Below are 22,774 nucleotides of genomic sequence, written 5' to 3'. Positions count from 1 at the left end.
CTCTGGGCTGATGGCTCAGAGCCTGGAGCCTGTTTCCGATTCTGTGTCTCCCTCTCTCTCTGCCCCTCCCCCATTCATGCTCTGTCTCTCTCTGTCCCAAAAATAAATAAAAAAAAGTTGAAAAAAATTAAAAAAAAAATAAAAAAAACAAAAAAAAAATTGCTGCTGCTACATTGTGGAAAATAAGTATCTGATACTGATCTGTTAAAATTTGCCGGGTGGTTGTCCAGATTCCGTTTCCTTAATCACCACTATGAGTTTTCTCCTCTTTGTTACTATTTGATATATTTTACTGGGTATACGTTTTTAACTGACCAGTCCTGCATCTCAAGCGAAATGTTAACTCTGCTTCTTTCACACAAGTAGTGAAGTATTTATGGAAGAACACCAGGGAAAGAGTTTCTGTAGCTTGATGTGAGTATGTATGTTCCAGATTTAAGAAACCAAGGATATGTGAACCCAGAGCATGAATAGCTGTTGAGTTCCTCTGTCACTTCAGTTCAGAGACTAAGTAAAGCTGCTGAAGTACGTCGCATGACTTTGGTTCTTTCCTCTGTTGCTGTTGCCCTGTAATAGAAACCCTGCTCCATTTCTTATCTGTTTCTCTTTAGCATGCCGGCAGCACTGCCTTCTGACCTGGTTTAAGCGTCCTTAGTGACCTCTGGTAATGCAATGTGTTGGGTCCCTTCTGGAATATGCCCACTCAGCTGGATTTTACAATAATGGTTTTACTTCTTACAGAAGTTTGGTTGAAAATTTGTACTCCCCTTATTAAAGATATTACTTCATAGTATAATTTGCTTCACAAACCTCCCACAGTTATGTTAAGCAGATGGTTGCCAAACACCAGTTCAAAGTAGATTGCTCTTATATGAAATAAAATCCATGCTCAGAAAATCTGGCACCATAAGCTGGTCTTCTTCCAACACAGGCTCTCAGACAAATTTCTCTTTACTCAAAGCTGGCACACTACTACACCTGTATTAGACATGCATTAAAAAATGGCACACACACATGTCAGATGGCACACACTAATTCAGAGTTATTTTTGTTAACATTAACATCCCTCCCTCCCTTTTTTTTCTTTACTGGTCACTAGTAACCACTTTGCTTTTGGTAACACAAGGGAAACAGCAAAAGTTTGTTCATCAGTGAGTTCTGGGTTCCAGTGTCAGATTTGGCTCTGAATAGTTGTGTCACTTGGACATACTTCACCCATTCTGAGCATCCTCATGTGTAAAATGAGGATAGTATTAGGTACTTCACAGAGTGGCTGTCATGATGAAATCAGGAGACATATTATGCACCTACAGTCTTTCCTGTAATACAGTGGTCTTTTAATCAAGGTTATGTTGATAATGTTTTATGTTTAAAACCAAATCTGTATTGATATATTTGTTTGTCCCCTGTAGTTAATTTATGCATGGTCTCTGTAACTTCAAAAGAGGGGTGCAATATGTAGATTAGCAACAGTCCAACAGTTACTGACTGTCTGGTGTATGTAAGGGTACAGTGATTTTACAACTGTGAATAAAGATAGCACTTCTTTTCAAAGATCCTATTCTACAGAGAATGTAGAGTGAAGACAAACTAATGAAATCACTAGAATGTGCCTTTATGCTCAGGAAATACTTCATGAAAAAAGGTAGCAGATAAGTAGCTTTGAATGGCATGCTAATATTGATAGAAATAGGGAACGGATACCAGAAAACAATAATAGGAGCCAGCAAGAAACAAAGAGTAAGTAGAGATGTATAGGATGAGTTCCAGGAAAAATGGCTGCAAAATGACTGGAAAAAGTATGAACAACTAAAGGACTAATAATAGAACATATGGTGGAGAGCTGTAGTGGAGCTGTTTTGAGAGTGTCCTTAAATTCCACACCAACACCTTTGTATTTAGTTTGTAGACACTGGACAGTCATTGAAGACATTTAGAAAAGTAATACGAGCTCTGCTTTAAGAAGATTAATCGAACAACTGAATATAATGGGGGATGAGTTGGGGGAATGGAAAGTGGCAAGAGACAGAAGAGAGACCAGTTAGAAAGCTGTTCTGGGTGAGATGGCACAGGTGATGTTAAGTTGTTCTGGGTTACATGAAAATGCAAAAAAGGAGATGGATAGGCAAGACGTGGCAGATATTGAATCTTTAGAACTTGGCTAATGAAGTCATTCATTTAAAGGATGGATAAAGGGATAGACTGTTGTTTGCCTGTGGTATTTCTATTTAAAGTAGGCTTATTTCCTCCGCATTGTACATTTCTCATGAACAAGTAGTCTGCCAAAATATTGAAACTTCATCCTTGGGCTACAATGGTACCACTGTGCTGGGCTATGAAGGTATGTGGTTTGATGATGGGCATACTCTATAAGATTTCATGCATTGTGGGAGACCATCAAGGAGTCAGATGTCTTGCCTTCCTTTTTCTTTTTTTCATATAGAGAGGACACTTATTTTGCACTTATTTTGTGGTGAAGACCCTTTAAATGTAAATGAAATACTACATGAGTTGCTCGTAGGTATGATTTATCTTTATAACAATTGACACAAAACTGTCAAAACTTGACCACAAAGGAAGTCCTAAAATGCCATCCTCCATAAGCTGTTGGTTTAGAGATTAAAACTGATAATATTGACTTATTCCTCAAATGGCTGTCTTTACCTACCACTGATAAGTCATAGCATGTCATGGAATATAGAAAAAAAGGTGTCAGGTGGATAGAGGATTACATATTGACAAATTCTTCAGGAACATGGATCTACCCTTGCATTAGGACCAAAGCAAACGTAAAAACTAGGATATAGTTGTTTTGAGTGGACAAATACGTTCCAAACTTGACAGTAAATATTAATTCAGTAGTTTCTTTTATGGAAACTTAATGTATTTTTATTTCATCTGACCGTTGTAGACTTGAATCCCTAGTATTTTTCAGCCAGTGGACATAGGTTTAATAGCATCTAAAAGATCTATTTGTCCATGAATGATATTTGTCCTAAATATAATACTAATACTATAATACTAATATTAGTTACTTGTTTAATTGTAGAGCCATTATCATGTCATAGAAAGATGGCTTAGCTAAGAGGCAGAAGATCTGAAGTTGATACTAGGCAACATTTACTAACTTTGTGTTCTTAGAAAAGTCACTTAACAGCCATGCCTCCATTTGTTTTTCTGTAACTGCCCTACCTATCATTCCTTGTTGAGTATCAGTTGAAACAGAGTATATATTTTGTAAATAATAAAGAATTGTAATAAGTTGCTATTTTTCTGTTGCTATTACTATTAAAGGGATTCTGTATCCTTAGTGTAAAGAGATTAGTCTGCAGTTTTCACGAACATCAAATGTCATTTTTCCCATAGTTCAGATGATGCAGATGGGTAAATCAAAGTAAACAAATATCCCAAGGTTCCACAATTAGTTAAGTGACAGAAGGGGACGTAAAGAGTCCGGTTTCCTGCCTTCAGGTACTTCAGGTACAGGGAAACTTTCTATGACACTGTTCTTAGAATAAAAGTATTTCAGAAATCAGCACTGTCTTGATTTAGTTCTTGTAGGTTTAAAAAAAAAAAAAAACAATCTTACTTTATTAGAAAGAGACGAGAGGGTGGGGAGGAAGAGAAAATGTGGTGATGTGATGTACATATTGAGAATGCTACCCATAAATGGCTCAGCTGCAGTTTAGCAACACCAGTGTCTGCACTTGTCCAACCATTTATAAAACAAATACTTCAAGGATGTTGTGAGGGAGCTGTTTTGTGAGACTTACACATTTATTTATTCACAGTTAAAAGAAACAAGTGGATACTGTGTGAAATTTTGTTGAGATTTTTACAAAACGACTGCACCTACCTTAAAATAATTTTTTTTGTGTGTGATTTTACTTTAGTTGTTTAGACTGTTGGTGAATTCTTAGTAAATAATTGTGCTTTACATCAGAGTTTTGAAGGCAGTTTGTTTTTCCAACACATTATTTAAAGAGCTGCTGGGCTGTTAACATGGATTTAATCATGTTTGGTGTTTGTGTTTCAATAGTTTAAATGAGAGAGAGTTAGCTCAGAAGCAACTTCCATAGACTATTAGATAGACATATTGATTCAATTAGTGTGTATAACACCACTTCAAGTAGCTGGCATAGATGGGGAGAAATTGATGCTTGTAAGTAATAACACCCCTTAAGTGTCCTTTTGAATTCTCACACAACAGAAACCAAGCATATAAAAAGTCCACTTACATATCATACCTATATTCCCCCCCTCCAATTTAGTAATTAAAAAATGGCTTTAGTTACCTTTCGTTCATCATTGTGAAACAAATATTTCTTTTAACTCTTAGAGTATTTACTTCCTTTAAAAATTAAAAATTGAAAAAAATATTATTGGAAACTAAACAGATATAAATCACTGATTTGATGTTAACTAATCTAGAAAGCCTATTTTACACTCCGTTAGATTAATGAATATCATATCCTTTCAAATACAGCAAACAAATCATAATCCCTTTGCATTATTTTCCAAACTAGGAATTTTAATAATCTGTTCATGGATTAGTAAAGTCAAGTCATACTAATAATAATATTTTAAGTTGTAGAAAGTTTGAGATATTAAAAATATTTTAATAATGATATTTTAGGTTCTGATTACTATGGTATTTCCCAAACCTGGCATTTTAAAATGATAGGATTATCTGTTACAACCACATAATAAGGATCAGGATAGACTTTATTTATTCAATTTGGTAATACAAAATTAACTGAGTATATTTCACCATTCATATTAAAAATGATCTTTTCCCCCCAGATTGTAAAAGTTGAGAACTTTAGTATTTGAAGACATTAGTTGCCACACATTGTGAAATCATATGCTATCTTACACAAGTGGGTGACTTGAGGAAGGCATGGAGTAAAAAATAGTAAATGTCCAATTTTTAAGGAAGAGCCTCTTTCCATTTATGTACTATTCAGGTCAATAAATTTATTATGCAACCAAATTATATATGTTAGTCATGAACTCTTTCGTGACCTGTTTCTGAGTATGTTTTATCCTGTTAATATGGATTTCTTATTTAAGTTAATATTCATATTTTAAACTTTCATAATTTTAGCAAATTATTAGGCAAGCAGCCTATACTTAATATTTGCTAGTTCATTTATTTTATTTAAAATTTTTTTTAATGTTTTATTTATTTTTGTTGCGAGAGAGAGAGAGAGAGAGAGAGAGAGAGAGAAAACGAGTGGGGGAGGGGCATAGAGAGAAAGAGAATCTGAAGCAGGCTCTAAGCTCTGAGCTGTCAGCACAGAGCCTGATGCGGGACTCGAACTCATGAACTACAAGATCATGACCTGACCTGATGTCAGACACTTAACCAGCTGAGCCCCCCGGGTCCCCTAGTTCATTTATTTTTAAAGAGAATTCCGTTTTGGTCTTTGTTTCATATTGGTTGAGGGGGGTGAGTTCTAGAGGTGTGATATTTATGAGTGTGTGTAACAATGTTGTACATTTTATTTTCCATTTCATTTTTAAATGGTATATATGAAGTTTTGAACTCTCTTTTTAAATTTTCATAGTAAAATAATAGTGGTAAGGAAATTTTTGTTATGAAACATACTGAATTAAAATAGTTTTTAAAACAGCTTCACAAAATAACGTAATTTTCCCCATTTGATATTCTGCCTTTTTTCCCATAGTAATCTGTATCTGTTTACTCTTATTCTTACTCTGAGTTTACTCTTATCTCTTATTCTGAATACTCTTATTCTTCTATCCTTTTATTTAATACCCTATTAGTGAATTAAAGGCAAGTTTAGTGTAACTTTATCATTCACTATTATGTATCTTGAAACAAAGATAATTATGAAGCTTTTGAGTGTAGAGAGCCTAGTATGGTTACTGAAGAAACTTTTATAATTGAAAATTGTTTAGCCTGGGAGTCACTTATAAGCCCCTGCGTAAGTCTCTTTACTTCTCTGCATTGCTGTGATCATCTGTAATTGGAGGCAATTAAATTGTGTGTTTTTGTAGCATCTATAAGCTATATTCTGAAGTTCAATAGTACTTTAAAATCATAAAGAAGAGGAGGGAGTTTGCATTTTGAAGCAACTTTTTGCATAAAGATGTATGTGGTACTTTTTGTCCTGAAATACATTCAGAGCTTCTTCTACATAAAATTGAACATAAAAATATTTTTATTGACTATTGTTTGACCTGTGTTCATAAACCTCTGAGTCTACTAAAAAAAAATCATGATTAACGTTTTCATGATCATTAATGCTGTAAAATTTGACATTTCCTTTTTTAAACTGTAAATCATCTCCTTTAACTTAAGAAAAAAAGATGCATATATTAAGCATCTTTATTTTGTTCATTGACTATTTTGAAGTATCTATATATTATAGTTATTTGTGACTACAGTATTGAATGACAATGAATGAATTGATCAAATAATTAAAATCTTATTTCACATCCCTTTCATTGCTAATAATTTGTTCTGACAAAATATTGTTCTTACTAAGCAGCTACTGTTTGTCATTATAGAACAATGTGTATAAATTCCTATAGATACTAAGAATGTAAAACTCAGGTATAGCAAGGAAACGAGCTTGAAAAATAATTCTTGGTGTTGAGATTTGTAATGAGATATCATTTTGCTCACAGTAACAGATTCTCATCTTCATAGAAATTATCTTCCTGTTACCAAATTATAAAAGAAATACCATATAATGAAGCATAAAAATTTAATTTCAAAGATTTGATAACAAATGTACTATGAATATTATACAATGCTTAATAGTTATAATAGCTTTATATATTATAGCTATAAATAATCATATATCTTTCATTGATACATAAATTGTAATTTAGGGTGTATATAAGTTTACTGAACACATGAATTTAATCATTAATGACTTAAAATGTAGTGTCTTGCATTAATTGGAAACATCTTAAATAGAAAAAAAATTTGTAGGGAAATTTATTTTATATTCTTTGAGTAAGGAAATTTTTCTATTCAACAATTAAAATTCAAAGCCTATTTTAATTGCTTTTTATCCTAAATTTCAACCTAATTTTAGTAGGGCAGACTAAATATTAGTTAGGATGGGATTTTGTTTGTACTTAGGCCAACATAGGTATATAAAATTTAATCTGATATGTATATATTAAAATGTGCTGCATTTATTGACTTACTATATCAATGAATGTAAATTACTGTATTTACTATAGCAGTAGTGTATACATTCATACATGATATAATCCCTTAGAGTATAAGACTGCTAGAGAAAAGATTGCTAGGGTTTACCATTTCTTCTGTAATTTAGTTGTAACAAATGTATGCTTTTTTGAATATTCAATTATATTCCTCTGTAGACAAAGTTCTAACTATAACTTTAATATACAATAATTTTTAATGACATTTTATCCATGTTTGGTATTATGTTTTGATGTATGTATTATAATATTATTAAGGGAAAAGATAATATAATATCAAGTCATATTCTTCATAATTCTGTGCTGTTTTGAAATTTAAGAGGCCCATATTTTCAGACTCAGACCTACACTTTTTTTTTAAAGAAATAGTAATATTTTTTCCATCTCTCATTTTTTTAAATGTTTTATTTATTTTAGAGAGAGAGAGAGAGAGGGAGGCAGGCAGAGTGCAAGTGGGGAGGGGCAGAGAGAGAGGGAGACAGAGAATCCAAAGCAGGCTCCAGGGTCTGAGTGGGGCTCTAACTCACGGACTGTGAGATCATGACCTGAGCCAAAGTCGGCCGCTTAACCAACTGAGCCACCCAGGCGCCCCTCAGACCTACACTTTAAGGTACATTTCTTCAGTCTTGAAATGGAATGTTGGTAGACTTTACACTCATTAAATGTAGCTGATCAGATGTTGACCAGTTCAGGAATATGAATGATGGCATTGCTGTGCAGTTTATAACCTTTAGTACATCACTTAAACATGTGGGACAATTTGCTCACAGATTGGAATATGAAGTCATGCTATATAAAGTCATACTCTTCATTTATTTTCTTAACTTTTTCTTTAAGTGGGAGTTATATGGGACTACATAGGGCAAAAATTAGTGTTTTACTTTGATTAGAATAACCTTTGTTCCCAGGGGGAAAAATCATGGAAAAATTTCTTGAATATGGAAAAACTTATTGAAGCAAAATACAGAATCTAGAAATCATAATTGAAAACTTTAAAAAATCAAAATGTAAAGTTAGTGTATATGCTCCCAAGATACCCTTGAGTAATGAGATTAACCAGTATTTTTGCAAAAATATAACACATGGGGCTGAGTTCCTTTGTATATATAAAGCATTTAAATTCAGTGAGCGTAGACCAACAACCAAGTAGAAAAATGGGCAAAGAACTTTCATAGACAAATCCCCAAAAAACTCCAAACATTTAAACATGTATGTCTATAGATGCTCAACTCCAACTTTAAAAAAAATACAGATTAAAATCTATGGTAAAATACCAGTTTTTATCTATCAGATTGACAGTTCAATGTGATATTATATAATAATGTCTATACTAGCAATAAACCATCTTAAACTTCTAACAGTAGAGCCTAGGAATAAATTATATTGATAAAATAGATTCTATGCAGACATTAAAAAGAACACTGTGCATTTCTGTGTACTAATATGGAAAAATTAAACAGATATTATTAAATGAAGAAAGCACAGTTAAGTTTAGGTAAATTGTACACTCCAGTTTGTGTAAAAAGACTATCATCTACAAACACATACACACACACACACCCCTATACTTCCGAATTAGAAAATAAGGATAATGGTTGCTTTTGAGAATATAATGGGATGGTGAATTTTGGAGAGAAAAGGATATAATTTTCATTTTTTATCCTTTAATTTTTCTCTACTATATTCATGTATTTTTTAAACATATAAAACAATTCTAAAAAAAATCTTAACTTACTAAAACATCTCAGTGGGTACTGCCTGAAAACCTCTTAGATGCCACACGTTTTTTGAGCATGTTGGGGATATTAAGATGGACGAAATAATGTCTCTACCCTTCTCAAAAACCAGTAAAGTACTACTGATTTGTAAATAGGGTAAAACTCAATGTAGTAGATTTTCTGTTAGAGATGGGGCCAAGAAGTCTATAAAATCTTTTGTAGATCTCAGAGTAGTTTACATGCTATAATTGATCTTCACAAACTTTATGGAATAAACAGAGCATTATCTTTCACCAGAAGAATAATAGTTAAGCCCATTTTCTGTATTTGTTCACGTAATGTTCACATCAGCCTGAGAAAGTGGCTACCATTACCATCCTCATTTTGTAGAGTACATAGAGAATTCAAGTATCATGCAGAAGGCGACACTGCTTATAGTGAGTGCCAGAGCCTGTATTCAAATCCAGGCAGTCTGGTTATAGGATCCTTACTCTTACTAGCTAAACTATTCTACTTAAACTTCATTTTGAAGTTTGAATTCATTTGTAGTTTGCAAACAAAAGACAGCAGATTCAGAGGTTACATATTCAGTTCAAGATTATACTGCTAATAAGTGTCAAAGCCAGTCCTAGAGCTATGGTCTTTGGACTAAACGCAGTGATCTCATTTTGCACCATGCTGCCTCTGTTCTTAGGGGAGTTCCAAGGAGGGGAGCAGGGGAAGAGCCATTTTGGTAGCACTACCTGTTTAAAGTACTAATAACAAATCACAGAATATGTGGTTTCTCTAAGAAAGCTGCAGTAAAAAGAACTTACTTCCTTTTTATGAATGTATTTCCTCCATTCAAGTAGTACCAAATAATTTGTTTTGCTCAGGAACGCTGATATGATTTCTTTAGAAATTTTCAAGATCACTGGATAACAAAACAAAACAAAACAAAACTGGTATTCATTTAAAGCCTGTTTCTGCTTTGTGAAAAGACTTTGTCAGCAATCCAGAATGAGGGCTGTGCTAACAAAATTCCAACTTTTCTGTGGGATGATCCAAAAACAGCAAACAGAAGGCATTAAATTTCTTAACAGTCACAAGTGTGTGCATGCACGCTATGCCATTCCTGTCATTCACTGCTTTTTAGTGTGCATAGATTAAAGTTGGAATACTTTGATTTGCAGACTAATATGTTCCACGGAGAACTTTTTTTTTACATAAAAAAAGTAGCTTACAAGCATGTGAGGTCTGTGCACTCTGCCTTACATTTCTATAGCTCCTCATTGAATATATGTTTTCAGTCTCATTTTAAGATACTTGCCTTGACAGTATGCCTTCATACATCTAAGACATTTGCTTAAGATCCCAAGTAGTTTCTCTTACTCAGTTCTGAAGCAGGTTTACACAAGTACTCTGATGTGAAACCTAATGTGAAGTATATTCATACAATCATATGATTGTTAAATTAAGAAAAGGCTGACTGCATGGCTCAGGGGGTTAAGCAATATCTCATCTTGTTTCTTGCAGAATCCTATCTGAGTCTCAAAAAGTAACAAACTCAAAAGCCAATACCAGAATTCAAGACTTGCTTAAAAAATATATAAGTTAAAGAAAGAAATATATGCAGAAATAAAGTGTCATTCTGTTTACCTAGAGCTTTTCTGAACCATCTTTACTGTCATGCTAAAGTCACTAAAATATCTTAGAGCACAGTATGTGTAGACATTGCATTGGTGTTGGCACATGCAACATCTCCATCCATGTTAATATAATGGTACTGGGTGGAGAAGCAGTGTAGATAACAACGCATAACCTGCATTTTAAATGTCTTCATTTCTCTCTCTCTCTCTCTCTCTCTCTCTCTCTCTAATTACAGCAAATTCAGTAAAACTAGAAATGCAGAGTGATGAAGAATGTGACAGGAAACCCCTGAGCCGTGAAGATGAGATCAGGGGCCATGATGAAGGTAGCGGCCTAGAAGAACCCCTAATTGAGAGCAGCGAGGTGGCTGACAACAGGAAAGTCCAGGAGCTTCAAGGCGAGGGAGGAATCCGGCTTCCGAATGGTAAACTGAAATGTGACGTCTGTGGCATGGTTTGCATTGGGCCCAATGTGCTTATGGTACATAAAAGGAGTCACACTGGTAAGCAGCTGAAAGAATAACCTGATGACTGCCTGTGACATCTGATGTTGATATTACCTGACATCTATTCTCTTTCCTTTTTATTCAGGGGTGGCAGTGGTGAAACTACCTTTTCAGAATTCTGCTAGTATTGGATTGCTGAAAAGCAGAGAGTAGCCTGGGTCTTGACTTCCAGCCTTCAAATCTGAATAGCATATCAGAAAAGAAGTTTGGGATTCAGTTTCCACAGTTCTTAATATAGCAATAATATGATAAGGGTTCAAAAGGTATAGGAGAATCTCATTGTGTAACTTAATCTTTTTGTATTTCTATACATATTTTACCATACCCATGGGCAGGTAATATAGTTTGCTAGCTAAGAGTTTATACTATAAAATGGTACTCATGCATTTATATAGAGGTGGATCATTTTCACCTTATCTGGTTAACTTCTTGGAATACAATTTCCAATCAATCTTTGCCTACCATGGGTCTCTGTATTAGGGAGATACTTTCCCTAGTTCAAGGTGTTACCATCTTCCTGTGATACTTTTTTTATTATAGCTCCTGTGAAGAGATATGTAGGGTGTAGTATAGTATAGCTAGAGTGGTGAGTATGCTGGCAGGAATGTGCACTCATGGAATAGGGTAAGGAAAGAGACCTCAGATTAATTTAATATATACTTTTTGACATTTGTGTAATGTAAAAGACAGCTAAATGAGGAGAAGTCTTTATTTAAATCTCTCTATAAATTCTTTGGCAAAATGAAAAAAATTTTAATTAAAAAAATGGGATTATGTTAAGAAAAGCAGTTAACTCTTAAAAAAGTTTTAAGTTCATATGAAAATTGATATAAAGATAATGATACCTTTAGCTATAATGCCAAGTAGTATTATATAGCAAAATATTAATCACTAATACTTAGAATTTTTAAATATGGTACTCTTTGGAAGAGACATAAATCATAATGAAGTTGGTTTAAAAGATTTACTTCTAAGTAATCAATTTAATTAGTAGCTGCTTAAAATATGAAAGATACAAGATACACTGAAGTCTTTCTAGTCCAAATCTCTCATTTACACATGAAGAAAGTGAAGCCCCAAATAGTCAAATGATTTGTCCATTATCTCTTATGTGGTTATGACGCTAGAACCAAGGTTTCCTGATGCCCAGACTGGTTTTGTTCAAATATACCAAGCTCAGTATCTTCAATGCACCAACATTTTCTGATGAGATATGACCCTAAGGCTGATATCTTAAAATTTATAGTAAGAAGTTACACATTAAAATCAGTGTTATCTTAATCAAAATCATCAGCTTTGGAACCTGTACCCTTATTCCAACTATACAGTTACATGTTTAGTTTTTGCTTTGATTTTAATTTCCTTTTTAAACAGCATATTTTAAAAATATTTATATTACTAGTACAAATGTTTTTTACCTTAATTGAAAAAAATTTCTTCCCAGGGTGCCTGTGTGGCCCTGTCAGTTAATCCAACTTTGGCTCAGGTCATGATCTTGCGGTTCATGAGTTCAAGCCCCACATTGGGCTCTGTGCTGATGACTCAGAGCCTGGAGCCTGCTTCAGATTCTGTGTCTCCCTTTCCCTCTGCCCCTCCCCTGCTTGCACTCTGTCTCTCTCTCAAAAATAAATAAACATTCAATTAAAAAAAATTCTCCTAGGAAAGTTAAAAGATCAGGTTTGATATTTGATAATAAAAATATGAAAAGTCTATAAAATAATGACTCTTCTTTTCTTCTATGCTCATTAAGTAATGTTAATTGCAGTTCTAAAAGAAGAGTTCTACACAGTTATTATGTATTCATTATCTCACAGTGATTATATTGAGGAAGATAACACCCATTCAAATGTGTAACTTTCCCCTTCTAGCAACATATAAACAAAATTAGTATAATGACTTTTCATTTGAATTGCATATAGTGTGCATTTTAAGGCTGAAAAGTACACTGACAACTTTTTTGTAAGATTTCTAATAAACCTTTTATGGTCTGAGTCAAGGAAATTGAAAGAACCTGAGTATGCTCTATTGAGTATTTAGGTTAATCAATGTTTCACTGTATCTGCAGTGATTGTCATGAGGATTGTTGGTTTGTAAACACAAAAGTAGTTTCATACCTACTCTACTGTTCATTTGATCTTTACTACTATAGCAGCATTGAATTATTTTGATTCTGAAAATCCTGAAATTGACATGGAAAATGTTTTTAGTTATACAGATTTCTGGAAGGTCTATGAATATGGGATTCACTCAACTATCAAAGGCAAGGAGAATGGGCAAAATAGCTATTTAAAGTCCTCTTGCAACTCAGTGAACTTTTATTGTTAATAAATGTTTATTGGAGTATTGTAAACATTATACTTCCCTCAGATCTGGAAAGTTTTTGTTAAAGTTAATAGCCATTCTTAGAGGAGCTTGGGATACCTGCCACACATTGTTGACCTTAAAATTGTGATGTATCTTTACATTTACTATGTTTATATGTATTTCTGATGACTCAGTTTATACATCTGAATGGGTCATGACATTTTCAACTCCATTTTAATACTATTCAAGAACAGAAAGTCTATTTGTGAATTTTAATTTAAACTAGATTGAAAAAATGTGGTCAGGATCTAGTCGTTAACCAAATGTTTTCTCATTAATACCATGAACTACTGTCTTCATTCTAGACCTTCCCCCTCTTACCAGTTATTTACAGCTAGTATAAAAGGTGTGGTCTTAAATTTTTAGAAAGCCTTTAGGAAACGTGTTTGTGTGTTTAGCTCATAGAATATCTAACATAAAATTGATAGTGAAAAAAGCTACACAACCACCCAGTTTACTAAAATGACATGGAGTATCATATCTAATTCACTTCTTCTTCTTTCTCTTTCATACTCTACTAAAGTACCAATTCCAGTGTCTTACAAATGGCTTTGTGTTATTTCATTGGTATTGCTACTTTAGTAGGTAATCAGGTAATATTGTCATCGGATACTCCAGGCACTCTTCACTGGGATATAGGCAGAAGAAGTAGGGGTAGTAAATCAATTCATGCACAAACATGAATTGATGCGGACATTATAAATACAGTCTATCCTTAACTTTGCCCTTCTTTGGGGTAGAGTATTCCCAACTTTGTAACTTTTAAGTTTTAAGCACATTATTTTGTACATTGTAGCTTTGTGGAACCATTCTCTTGCTCTAAGGCCCTCTCAACAGGTGCTTGGGATTTTTCATATTTGTAGGTGGTTGTTCCATCCAACACGGAACACCCTCTTTCTTTGATTTACGAAAGCAAATTGATGCATGTATATTTGTATTTCAATTGGATATTTAAACACAGATCTAGAAATATGTGTTTATGAAAGTATATAAAATATTGAAATATAATTTCAATAGATAATAGATAACTTCATTCTGGGAATAACCACAAAAAGGTTCTTGAGTAGATTAGATTAAAAAACAAACAAAAAAACAAAACAAGAAGCAGATTGAGAATGGAAATGAATGATAGCATGGCTACATATTAATTGTTCTCCTGGATTCAGAGTTGTTAATCCAGACTTTTGTGCCCACCCCATGGGGGAATTAGTTATCACAGATACAGTAGCCTACTTGATTTTTTCAATTGAATTACTGTATAGTGATTCAGTAAATTTGTGATATTTTCCTGAAGTTTGCTTTTATTTATATCTGAAGAACATGATTAATATATTTTCAGACAAAGTCTAAACTAATTCTAAAATGACTAGTTGATTCAGTCTATTATTACAGAAAGAGCAAATTATTTAAAAAATAATTGAGATGTGTTGTTTCAAGTAATACACAATATGGGTAGCTAAGTGAACCTTTTACTTAAATATCAGATCATTTTCCACATATCTCATAATCCCAATTCAAGACTTAATTCATGTAAAGCGGATTATTTCTAAAAGCTTCATCCAATTGAAATAAAAGTGAATTATTATCATTGCCCTTTTCCTCTTATCACAAATGGGAACATGACTTGTTACCTTCATCATGCCTTTCTTTATTTCCCATGTCCATGGAATATAGTTAGCAAATGCCTCCCATGTAAGACTTACATACTCAGCAACAGACAATATTTCCTGATATACCTAGACCTCTTTTTATTTCTCTGACCCCCTTAAGGATGATCATATAAATTTAGAAATAATTCTTACTAAAAATATTTGAAGATATCTGGAATATTTTGTAAATGTAAAAATGAAATTATCCTGTCATTCATTAGTCTCATATACTCAATTAGATAAATTTTAAAATTCTTTTTAAAGATAGTTATTGTTTTATTTATTTTTCTTTTTTGATTAGTATTACTTGGAATGACAAATTCAGTAGTCTAAATTAGGAATTTTTAAATATTTCACTTGTAAGAGGCTTAATGAAAATCTAAGTCAGCATGTTTGAGGAGTATATTCTAAAGGCAAACATGATTTCGAATGTTTTTGTTTACCAAACTAATTTAATTCATTTTAAAGTTATGGCATACTGATTTGTTACTTGCCTGGAAGACCCTACATAGAGAGATTTCAAAAGTAAAATCAAATATTTGGAGTGAAAAGTATAATTTCCATTTGCTATTTTCCTATGGTATAAAAATTTTTACAGAGAAATTGCCTCTTTCTTTTTTATTAGTAATTCTGTGGCAGAGGTGGGGAGTAGAAAATCCTGATTTTAAAAAGCTATGGACTGCTATTTCATTGAAAAAAATGTCAATGAATTAAATTGTGTGTGTGTGTGTGTGTGTGTGTGTGTGTGTGTGTGCGTGTGTGTAAAGATGTACCAATTTTAGATTTATTTTAAAACTTTTATTAGTTTGTGAGACTTCATACAAGAGGTTTCTTGGTAAAGTATTTCTCCTTTAAGCAGTATTTAGCATTGATTTAATTGTCAGTTTTATCAAATGAAACAAAAAAATGAAATAAGATAAAATTTAAGGTAACCATAACATAAATTATTTTCACTTAACACACCAGCACAAGGACTTTTTCATAAATTAGCTCAGAAGATCTCCAGATTTTGTAAGAAAAACCTTAACCCTTGCTACACAAACACAGATTATATATATATATATTTTTTTCCCTTGGTATATATCATAAAAAGTTCCAAAATGAGCAAGTAGTAAGGAATTTAAGATAACACCTGATGTATCACTCAATGTCTTTAGGTGTTATAACAAATCTATATGATAGAATATGCAGTGGCAGCTGCAAGAAAATGGCCAAAGTTTATCTTCTTTATGCCTCCTACCTTTCTTTACTAAAAAGAATCACTGAATTTGCATTAAAGGCCTCACCCAAATATTGAGGTTTCCTTATTCACTATTGACAAATGTTTCAGTTAAAGATATAAAACATGACAATTCAGTATAAATTTTTAGGTATTAAAATTATAATCTTCATCTAACCTCAAATACAGAAATAGTACAGTTAAACCAAAAGTGAATTGTTTTTTTTTTTTTTTTTAACTTTCTGTTCTAAACTTTGAGCTTTACTACTTTGTACTATTTAGGTACTAATTTATAATTTATTTCATGAATATCTTTAGAGACTGGCAAACTTAAAATAGCATTTTCTTCATGGTTTGACCGTACTTGCCAATTTTACTCCTTCCTCAACTGTGCATTTTTATGTTCAGTGACATTTGTGACAGCCAGTTGACCCAATAGACTAAACTGATAATTCTGGCTTGAACAGTTTTATAGTGGTATCCAGTAATAGGAGAAAAGAGAGAAAGGATTTCTATAAAATTATTTTCACAACAAAATTAATACAGGAAATGTCTGGGTTAATAATTTTCTTTGGATTTTCACTGTTTATATCAGAAATTTTTCCAAAGCTTTCACTGTTAGTGACTAGGAGAATCGAGAGACCTGGGGCCTGGGTGAAGCTTTAGAGATTTTGTGATAATGAGCTTTGTTAACCTGGTTCATTCGTTGAACTTTTTTGGCCCCCTGGTAATAAATCATCAGCTAAATGAAAGAGTTAGACTAAAGATCCCCTCCAGGCCAAACTAAAATTTCTGTAACTTTAAAAGAGATAGTGTGGCACAACAGAGCAAGATTTTGTTGTCCAGCTAAGCAAGATTCAGTTATCAGTTTGAGTACTTTTTAGCTCTGTGCCTATAATCAGATGCTTTGATACTTGAACTTCAAGTTCTTCATTTGTAAATTGAAATTACAGATACCTAATTAGAAATATAAGGATTGAAACATTCTCTGTAAAGCAACTAGTAAAGTCAGTAAAGTGGTGGCACTTAGTTGTTCAATCAGTGGTCAGTGCTATTGCTGATTCTTTTGAGTCAGTGACAGGAATCCTGTAAAATTTATATAAAGAGAGAGAACGGTGCTTGGCCTGAAGTTTAAGGCTTTGGTATTAGCAAATTTTAGTTAGATAAAGTTTAGAAGACTTACAGGGGAGAATATTCTCAGCACAGAGAACCTAGCACCAATTAGTAGTCTACAGCAAATTGGTCACTTGCGTATAACCTACTTGATCTTTTCTACCTCTTTTCGTTTTGGCAGGTGAACGTCCCTTCCACTGTAACCAGTGTGGAGCTTCTTTTACTCAGAAGGGAAACCTTTTGAGACACATAAAGTTACACTCTGGAGAGAAGCCGTTCAAATGTCCTTTTTGTAGCTATGCCTGTAGAAGAAGGGACGCCCTCACAGGACACCTCAGGACCCACTCTGGTAAGTGTCACTGACTCTTTGAGAAGAAAGCTAAAATACGAGAATTCAGCAAAGTGTTAAAGAATGATGCAGAGTAACTTATAGCTTTGGTATATGGCTAGGAATTATCTAGACAATATTTTTATTTGTGTACACTGAGTAACTGATAAATCTTGCAAGATGCATATGGCCCTTCCTTTTTTAGACTCGTAGACTTGGCAAAAAGGAGCACTGTCAACTGAAAAGTCTCTTATTTTAAGCCATTGAAGTAAGGAAACAAGTGTTCTATGGATTTTCTGTGATTTTTAATTTTATAATTATTAAGTCAGTATAATTAATAATTTAATTTATAATATATAAATTAATGTATAATTAATCCTGTAATTATGGTTAACCCAGGATAATAGAAAATCTAGTAAAATATCATAGTTACATACTGATACCACCATAGAGGAGATGAAAGCTGTGATATTTTTCAACTGATATAGTGCCCAGTCTGGGAGTGGGAAATCAAACATCACTATTTTTAAACTTGAAAATATTATGCTCATTAGCAAATTGGCTGTGGAGTATTTTATATTTCATTTAAACGCTCCTTTTTTCTTTAACTCTCAAAATACAGTCATTGGATTTTCTCTGAAACATTTCTCTGCTTCATAAATCATCATTAGAAAATCTAGAGTAAGTGTGATATTTTTAAAATGCTAGAATATAGTACATAAAAGAGAAAGAATGATTAGAAATCTGAATGAATCTCATTTGACTTTTAGCATGAATTGCCATAACCAAGAAGTTAAAGGTGGAAAATTAATATAGAGTACTCTCCAGCCAGTTTTATATCCTTCTGTCCATAATGACATATTAAAATTTAATTTTAATATGAAGATATGATGGAAGTGATATTTTCATCTACATTGACAAATTGTATTAGAGAGTGCTGTGGATTGTGAGGTAATACTTGTATTATCTATTTTTACATTTTTTCCTATTAATCCTTAAGGCTTTATTTTTTAACATGAATGTGAAATGTATAAAACTAATTTAGATATTAACTTGTCAATGTGGAGCAGTTGTAGAAAAATGAAATTAATTCAAACATTAAAACAAAATATTTTAAGTATATATAGTTACTTGCCTCCCTGACTCATAGCAATTCCCTTATTTCTAACCATGACATTTTATATTTTAAATTATGCTATGAAAATTACATCTTTATTATAAAAATTATTCTTTATTGAAAGAATGTTCTTAAGATGTGACAGTAAGTTCCTTTAGCTAGCCATGTACTCTGGCTTATTAAAGTATTACTGAGCTAACCACAGATTATATAAAACATAGCTTTGCATGAACATTAGCTGTTACATGAAGTTGAAGCAAAAATACAACTTTAAGCATCTATTTCATTCTTAACAAAATTGTGTTGCTTTTAATAATCATGGTTTAATGTACACATGTTACTTTACCTGGGATTGCTATATTATCCTTAGAAGGTTTAATGCCTTCAGCGCTCAAGAAGGATTTCAATACTCACCTTAATTTGTGTTGCCCTGATATCCTTTTTGTTCTTTTAACACATCCATCCCTGTGGGTGGTGTTTGAGAAGACACTTTGGTTTTTGTTTCTATTGAGCTGGGCAGTTTCAATCAGCATCTTTTTGCAAATTAGTCATGACTCATCTAGGGGTTCCTGACTGGTGCCTAATGAAGTGAGGGATGAAAAAGGTGTCACTCCAAAAGTAGGCCATTCCCATTGGCTTTTACCAGGCCAGACATGACATTTCTTACATGGTTCTGTGTAATTATAAATTGTGTGTGTGTAAAGTGAAGCTGTTTCTGTGAAATCTTATATTCTGTAAATAAATATATTGCCTCTTTGAGGTTCAAAAAAAATAAAGACATGGACCCATAGTGGCAATCATACTGATTTTACAAATTGGTATACAAAGTCATGATTTTGTAGATATATAAACAGACTCAAAGTGGCTAATAAGGAGAGCTTAATGGAGTAATGAGGGGGGGTGTCATCCAGCTAGTGCCTCATCAATGGGTGACATGAATTCAGTTATACTTCCAACTGTAACCTAAAATATTGCCATTTTTTAAATAATAGATACAGTGTAAAACATAGCTGCTAAAGTCCATGCTTCTCTAATTGTTCAGAAAGTTCAAATTGATCATTATAGCTTTCTTATTCTACTACCAATTCCACCTTCCCCTTAAGCTTACCCTGTTTTGTAGCACCTGGGCTAGACAGGATTCTTTATCTGATGAATGACCCAAATCTTAATTTCTACAAATACTGAGTATTTGATGGTCCTGTTTTCCTGGGACTACTGCAGTTTTCCAGTAACCAGGATTATTGGGCACATTTTTTTAAAAGAGGTGCCCCATTGAATCTCCTGAGTTCCAAACATAGCAACACCCCCAAATCATCTTGGTAATCTGGAAAAGTTACCAACCAATAGTCCACTTCTCTCCCTGTTACTTTAGCAGCTTGAGATGCCCCCAAATAGCCAGGGAGTAGTCCAATATGACTGACTCAGAGCTCTGATCCATGGTGGAAACATTCTTCCTTTGGGTACCTAGCACATACATCAGAACAATATACCCAAACATGCCTCCTTCTTCATGATGACAGGTGCAAAGTGCAGCCATTTGCATTTATTACAGAGGATCAAATTCAATTTGTGTAGACCACTAAACCCATAACATTTCACTAATGCTGCTAGTCTCTGAGCTTTCTGTGGCAATTATCTCCTATTCTCTAGCATATATCTTACTGAGGCATCTCAGGTATTTACTACTTCCTGCTCACCATGTCCAGTCAGTACCATGAATGTAATGTTCCAACTTGATGTTCTGTGGGATGTCAAGATGAACAAGATTTCTTTGCACTGTATTATAGCAAAGAGGAGAGTTGACCTAGCCTGAAGCTAAGATAATAAAAGTATGCTGTCCCTGCAATGTGAAGGCACATTGCTTCAGATTATCTTTGTTGATAAGGAATTATTTTTCAAAGAAATTGTTAAGTCACTACCTCCATACCTGGTATCAGGGGCTATGTTAATATGCGCCAATAAAGGTATTACAGCTAGAACTGCATCTGTAGTTGGCTCTTGATGTGATTAAGTCTACATTTATCCACAGAACCATCTTACAGTATAACCATCATTAGCCCAATAAACAGTATAAATGAGTGTGTGTAGGAATCCCCACCCAACATCTTTCAGTTTTAGTTTACTGTCTTGGGAGAGATATAAGTCTAAGGCTATGATCTCCAATATGGTATCCACCAGCTACTTGTGGCTGTTAAGCACCTAAATATGGTTGTCTAGGTCTTGCGGGCAAATGATGATGAAACGTTGAAATGATTTTTTGATTAAATAAAGTCTTTTTTTTTTTTTAATTTTTTTTTCAACGTTTATTTATTTTTGGGACAGAGAGAGACAGAGCATGAACAGGGGAGGGGCAGAGAGAGAGGGAGACACAGAATCGGAAACAGGCTCCAGGCTCTGAGCCATCAGCCCAGAGCCCGACGCGGGGCTCGAACTCACGGACCGCGAGATCGTGACCTGGCTGAAGTCGGACGCTTAACCGACTGCGCCACCCAGGCGCCCCTAAATAAAGTCTTTTAAAATTAATACCAACTTTTTAAAATGTGGCCACTAGAAAATTTGAAATTACACGTGTGACTCATATTTGCACCATACAGCATTGTTCTCAGCTTTTGGTAATAGCCCTGGGTCAGGGAACCAACATAAGAATCCTGTCCATTGCATGGGGCTTCTGAGTGGCTCAATTGGTTGTGTCTGACTCTGGATTTTGGCTCATGATCTCACAGTTCGTGAATTTGAGCCCTACACTTGGGCTCTGTGCTGGCAGTGTGGAGCCTGCTTGCAATTCTTATTCTCTCCCCCTCTTTTTCTGCCCCCTCCCTGATTTCTCTCTCAAAATAAATGAATAAACTTAAAAAAAAAAACACAGTTCTTCCTATTGCTTAATTTATTTTTTCTCACAATACTGTAAGATGGACTTGGGTAAAGTCTACATATTTATTTTGACCTCCATATGCACCCCGCTTTGAACTGGTGGACCATAATGGCATTTGGAGTTCTAGAGATTAATGTCAGCTCAGAGCTATTTCTAATAGCATTAACTGATAATATGTGGTAAGACTTGTTATTTCCCTCTTCCTAGTGCATAGTCACCATCATAAATGGCCATGGTGATTCTGGAATGACTTAGAAGATTCATAGCATATATCCATGGCCAGGTTTCAGGATCTTTTCCAAAAGGGACTATCTTCATCTAATTATGTGACTTTGGGCTATGAATACAATAGGCTTAGATCTAGGCACTGGATAAGAGATCATGAATCCCACCATGGCTGTGCAAGTTCAGTTTTTGCCCATAAGACCTAGACATTTTCTGCATAAGTTGGTTAGCAGCTTGGTAGTCTAACCATTTATTTCATTCTTGGGGACTCCATAATTGATTAGCCATTGCCCTAGGACCCTATGGCACAAAACATCATGATTATCACCCCATCCCTATGGTTTGTTAAGGTAATTGCACCTTCCTGATATTTGTTCCTAACATAGAGCCTAGACCACTCTGAGGTCACACATACATTTAAATCAGGGAGCTCAGTTCTATTTGCAATATCTATCATTGTTCTCCCCAGCCAAGGGAAGACAGTTAACATAAGCTTTTTTTTGTTTTAAAGAGATAGAGACAGAGCACGAGCAGGGAAGGGGCAGAGAGAGAGGGAGACACAGAATCCAAAGCAGGCTCTAGGGTCTGAGCTGTCAGCACAGAGCCCAACACTGGGCTCGAACTCATGAACCATGAGATCGTGACCTGAGCCGAAGTTGGATGATCAACCAACTGAGCCACCCAGGCTCCCCCGGTTACCATGAGCTTTTGAAGCATGTGGCTTCTTTCCTTACCAGAGTAGTTCTTTGGTGAAGGGAATGCTCCACGCGTGCTTTCAGAAGTATGTTAGCAGCACACTGAACAGGATGGTTCATAATTGATCTTT

The 22,774-nt window shown here is 34.0% G+C and overlaps 1 protein-coding gene across 13 annotated transcripts in view; it reads left to right on the top strand.

Moving 5' to 3' along the window:
* IKZF2 (IKAROS family zinc finger 2) overlaps nucleotides 1-22,774 on the top strand; it is a 164,209-nt gene that overhangs the window by 93,333 nt on the left and 48,102 nt on the right. For 11 of the 13 annotated variants that reach the window (XM_086719550.1, XM_086719547.1, XM_086719542.1 and 8 more), the window contains 2 exons: nucleotides 10,792-11,058; nucleotides 17,588-17,755. In XM_086719550.1, coding sequence (XP_086575676.1) covers nucleotides 10,792-11,058; nucleotides 17,588-17,755 — 435 coding nt within the window. The remainder of the gene's footprint in view (nucleotides 1-10,791; nucleotides 11,059-17,587; nucleotides 17,756-22,774) is intronic. The other 2 variants (XM_086719551.1, XM_086719552.1) reach the window with 1 other exon arrangement.

The sequence above is a fragment of the Puma concolor genome, chromosome C1, assembly GCF_028749965.1.
Source record: "Puma concolor isolate L17-30 chromosome C1, mPumCon1.1.hap2, whole genome shotgun sequence".
NCBI lineage: Eukaryota > Metazoa > Chordata > Mammalia > Carnivora > Felidae > Puma > Puma concolor.
This window is presented reverse-complemented; position numbering and strand designations above follow the sequence as displayed.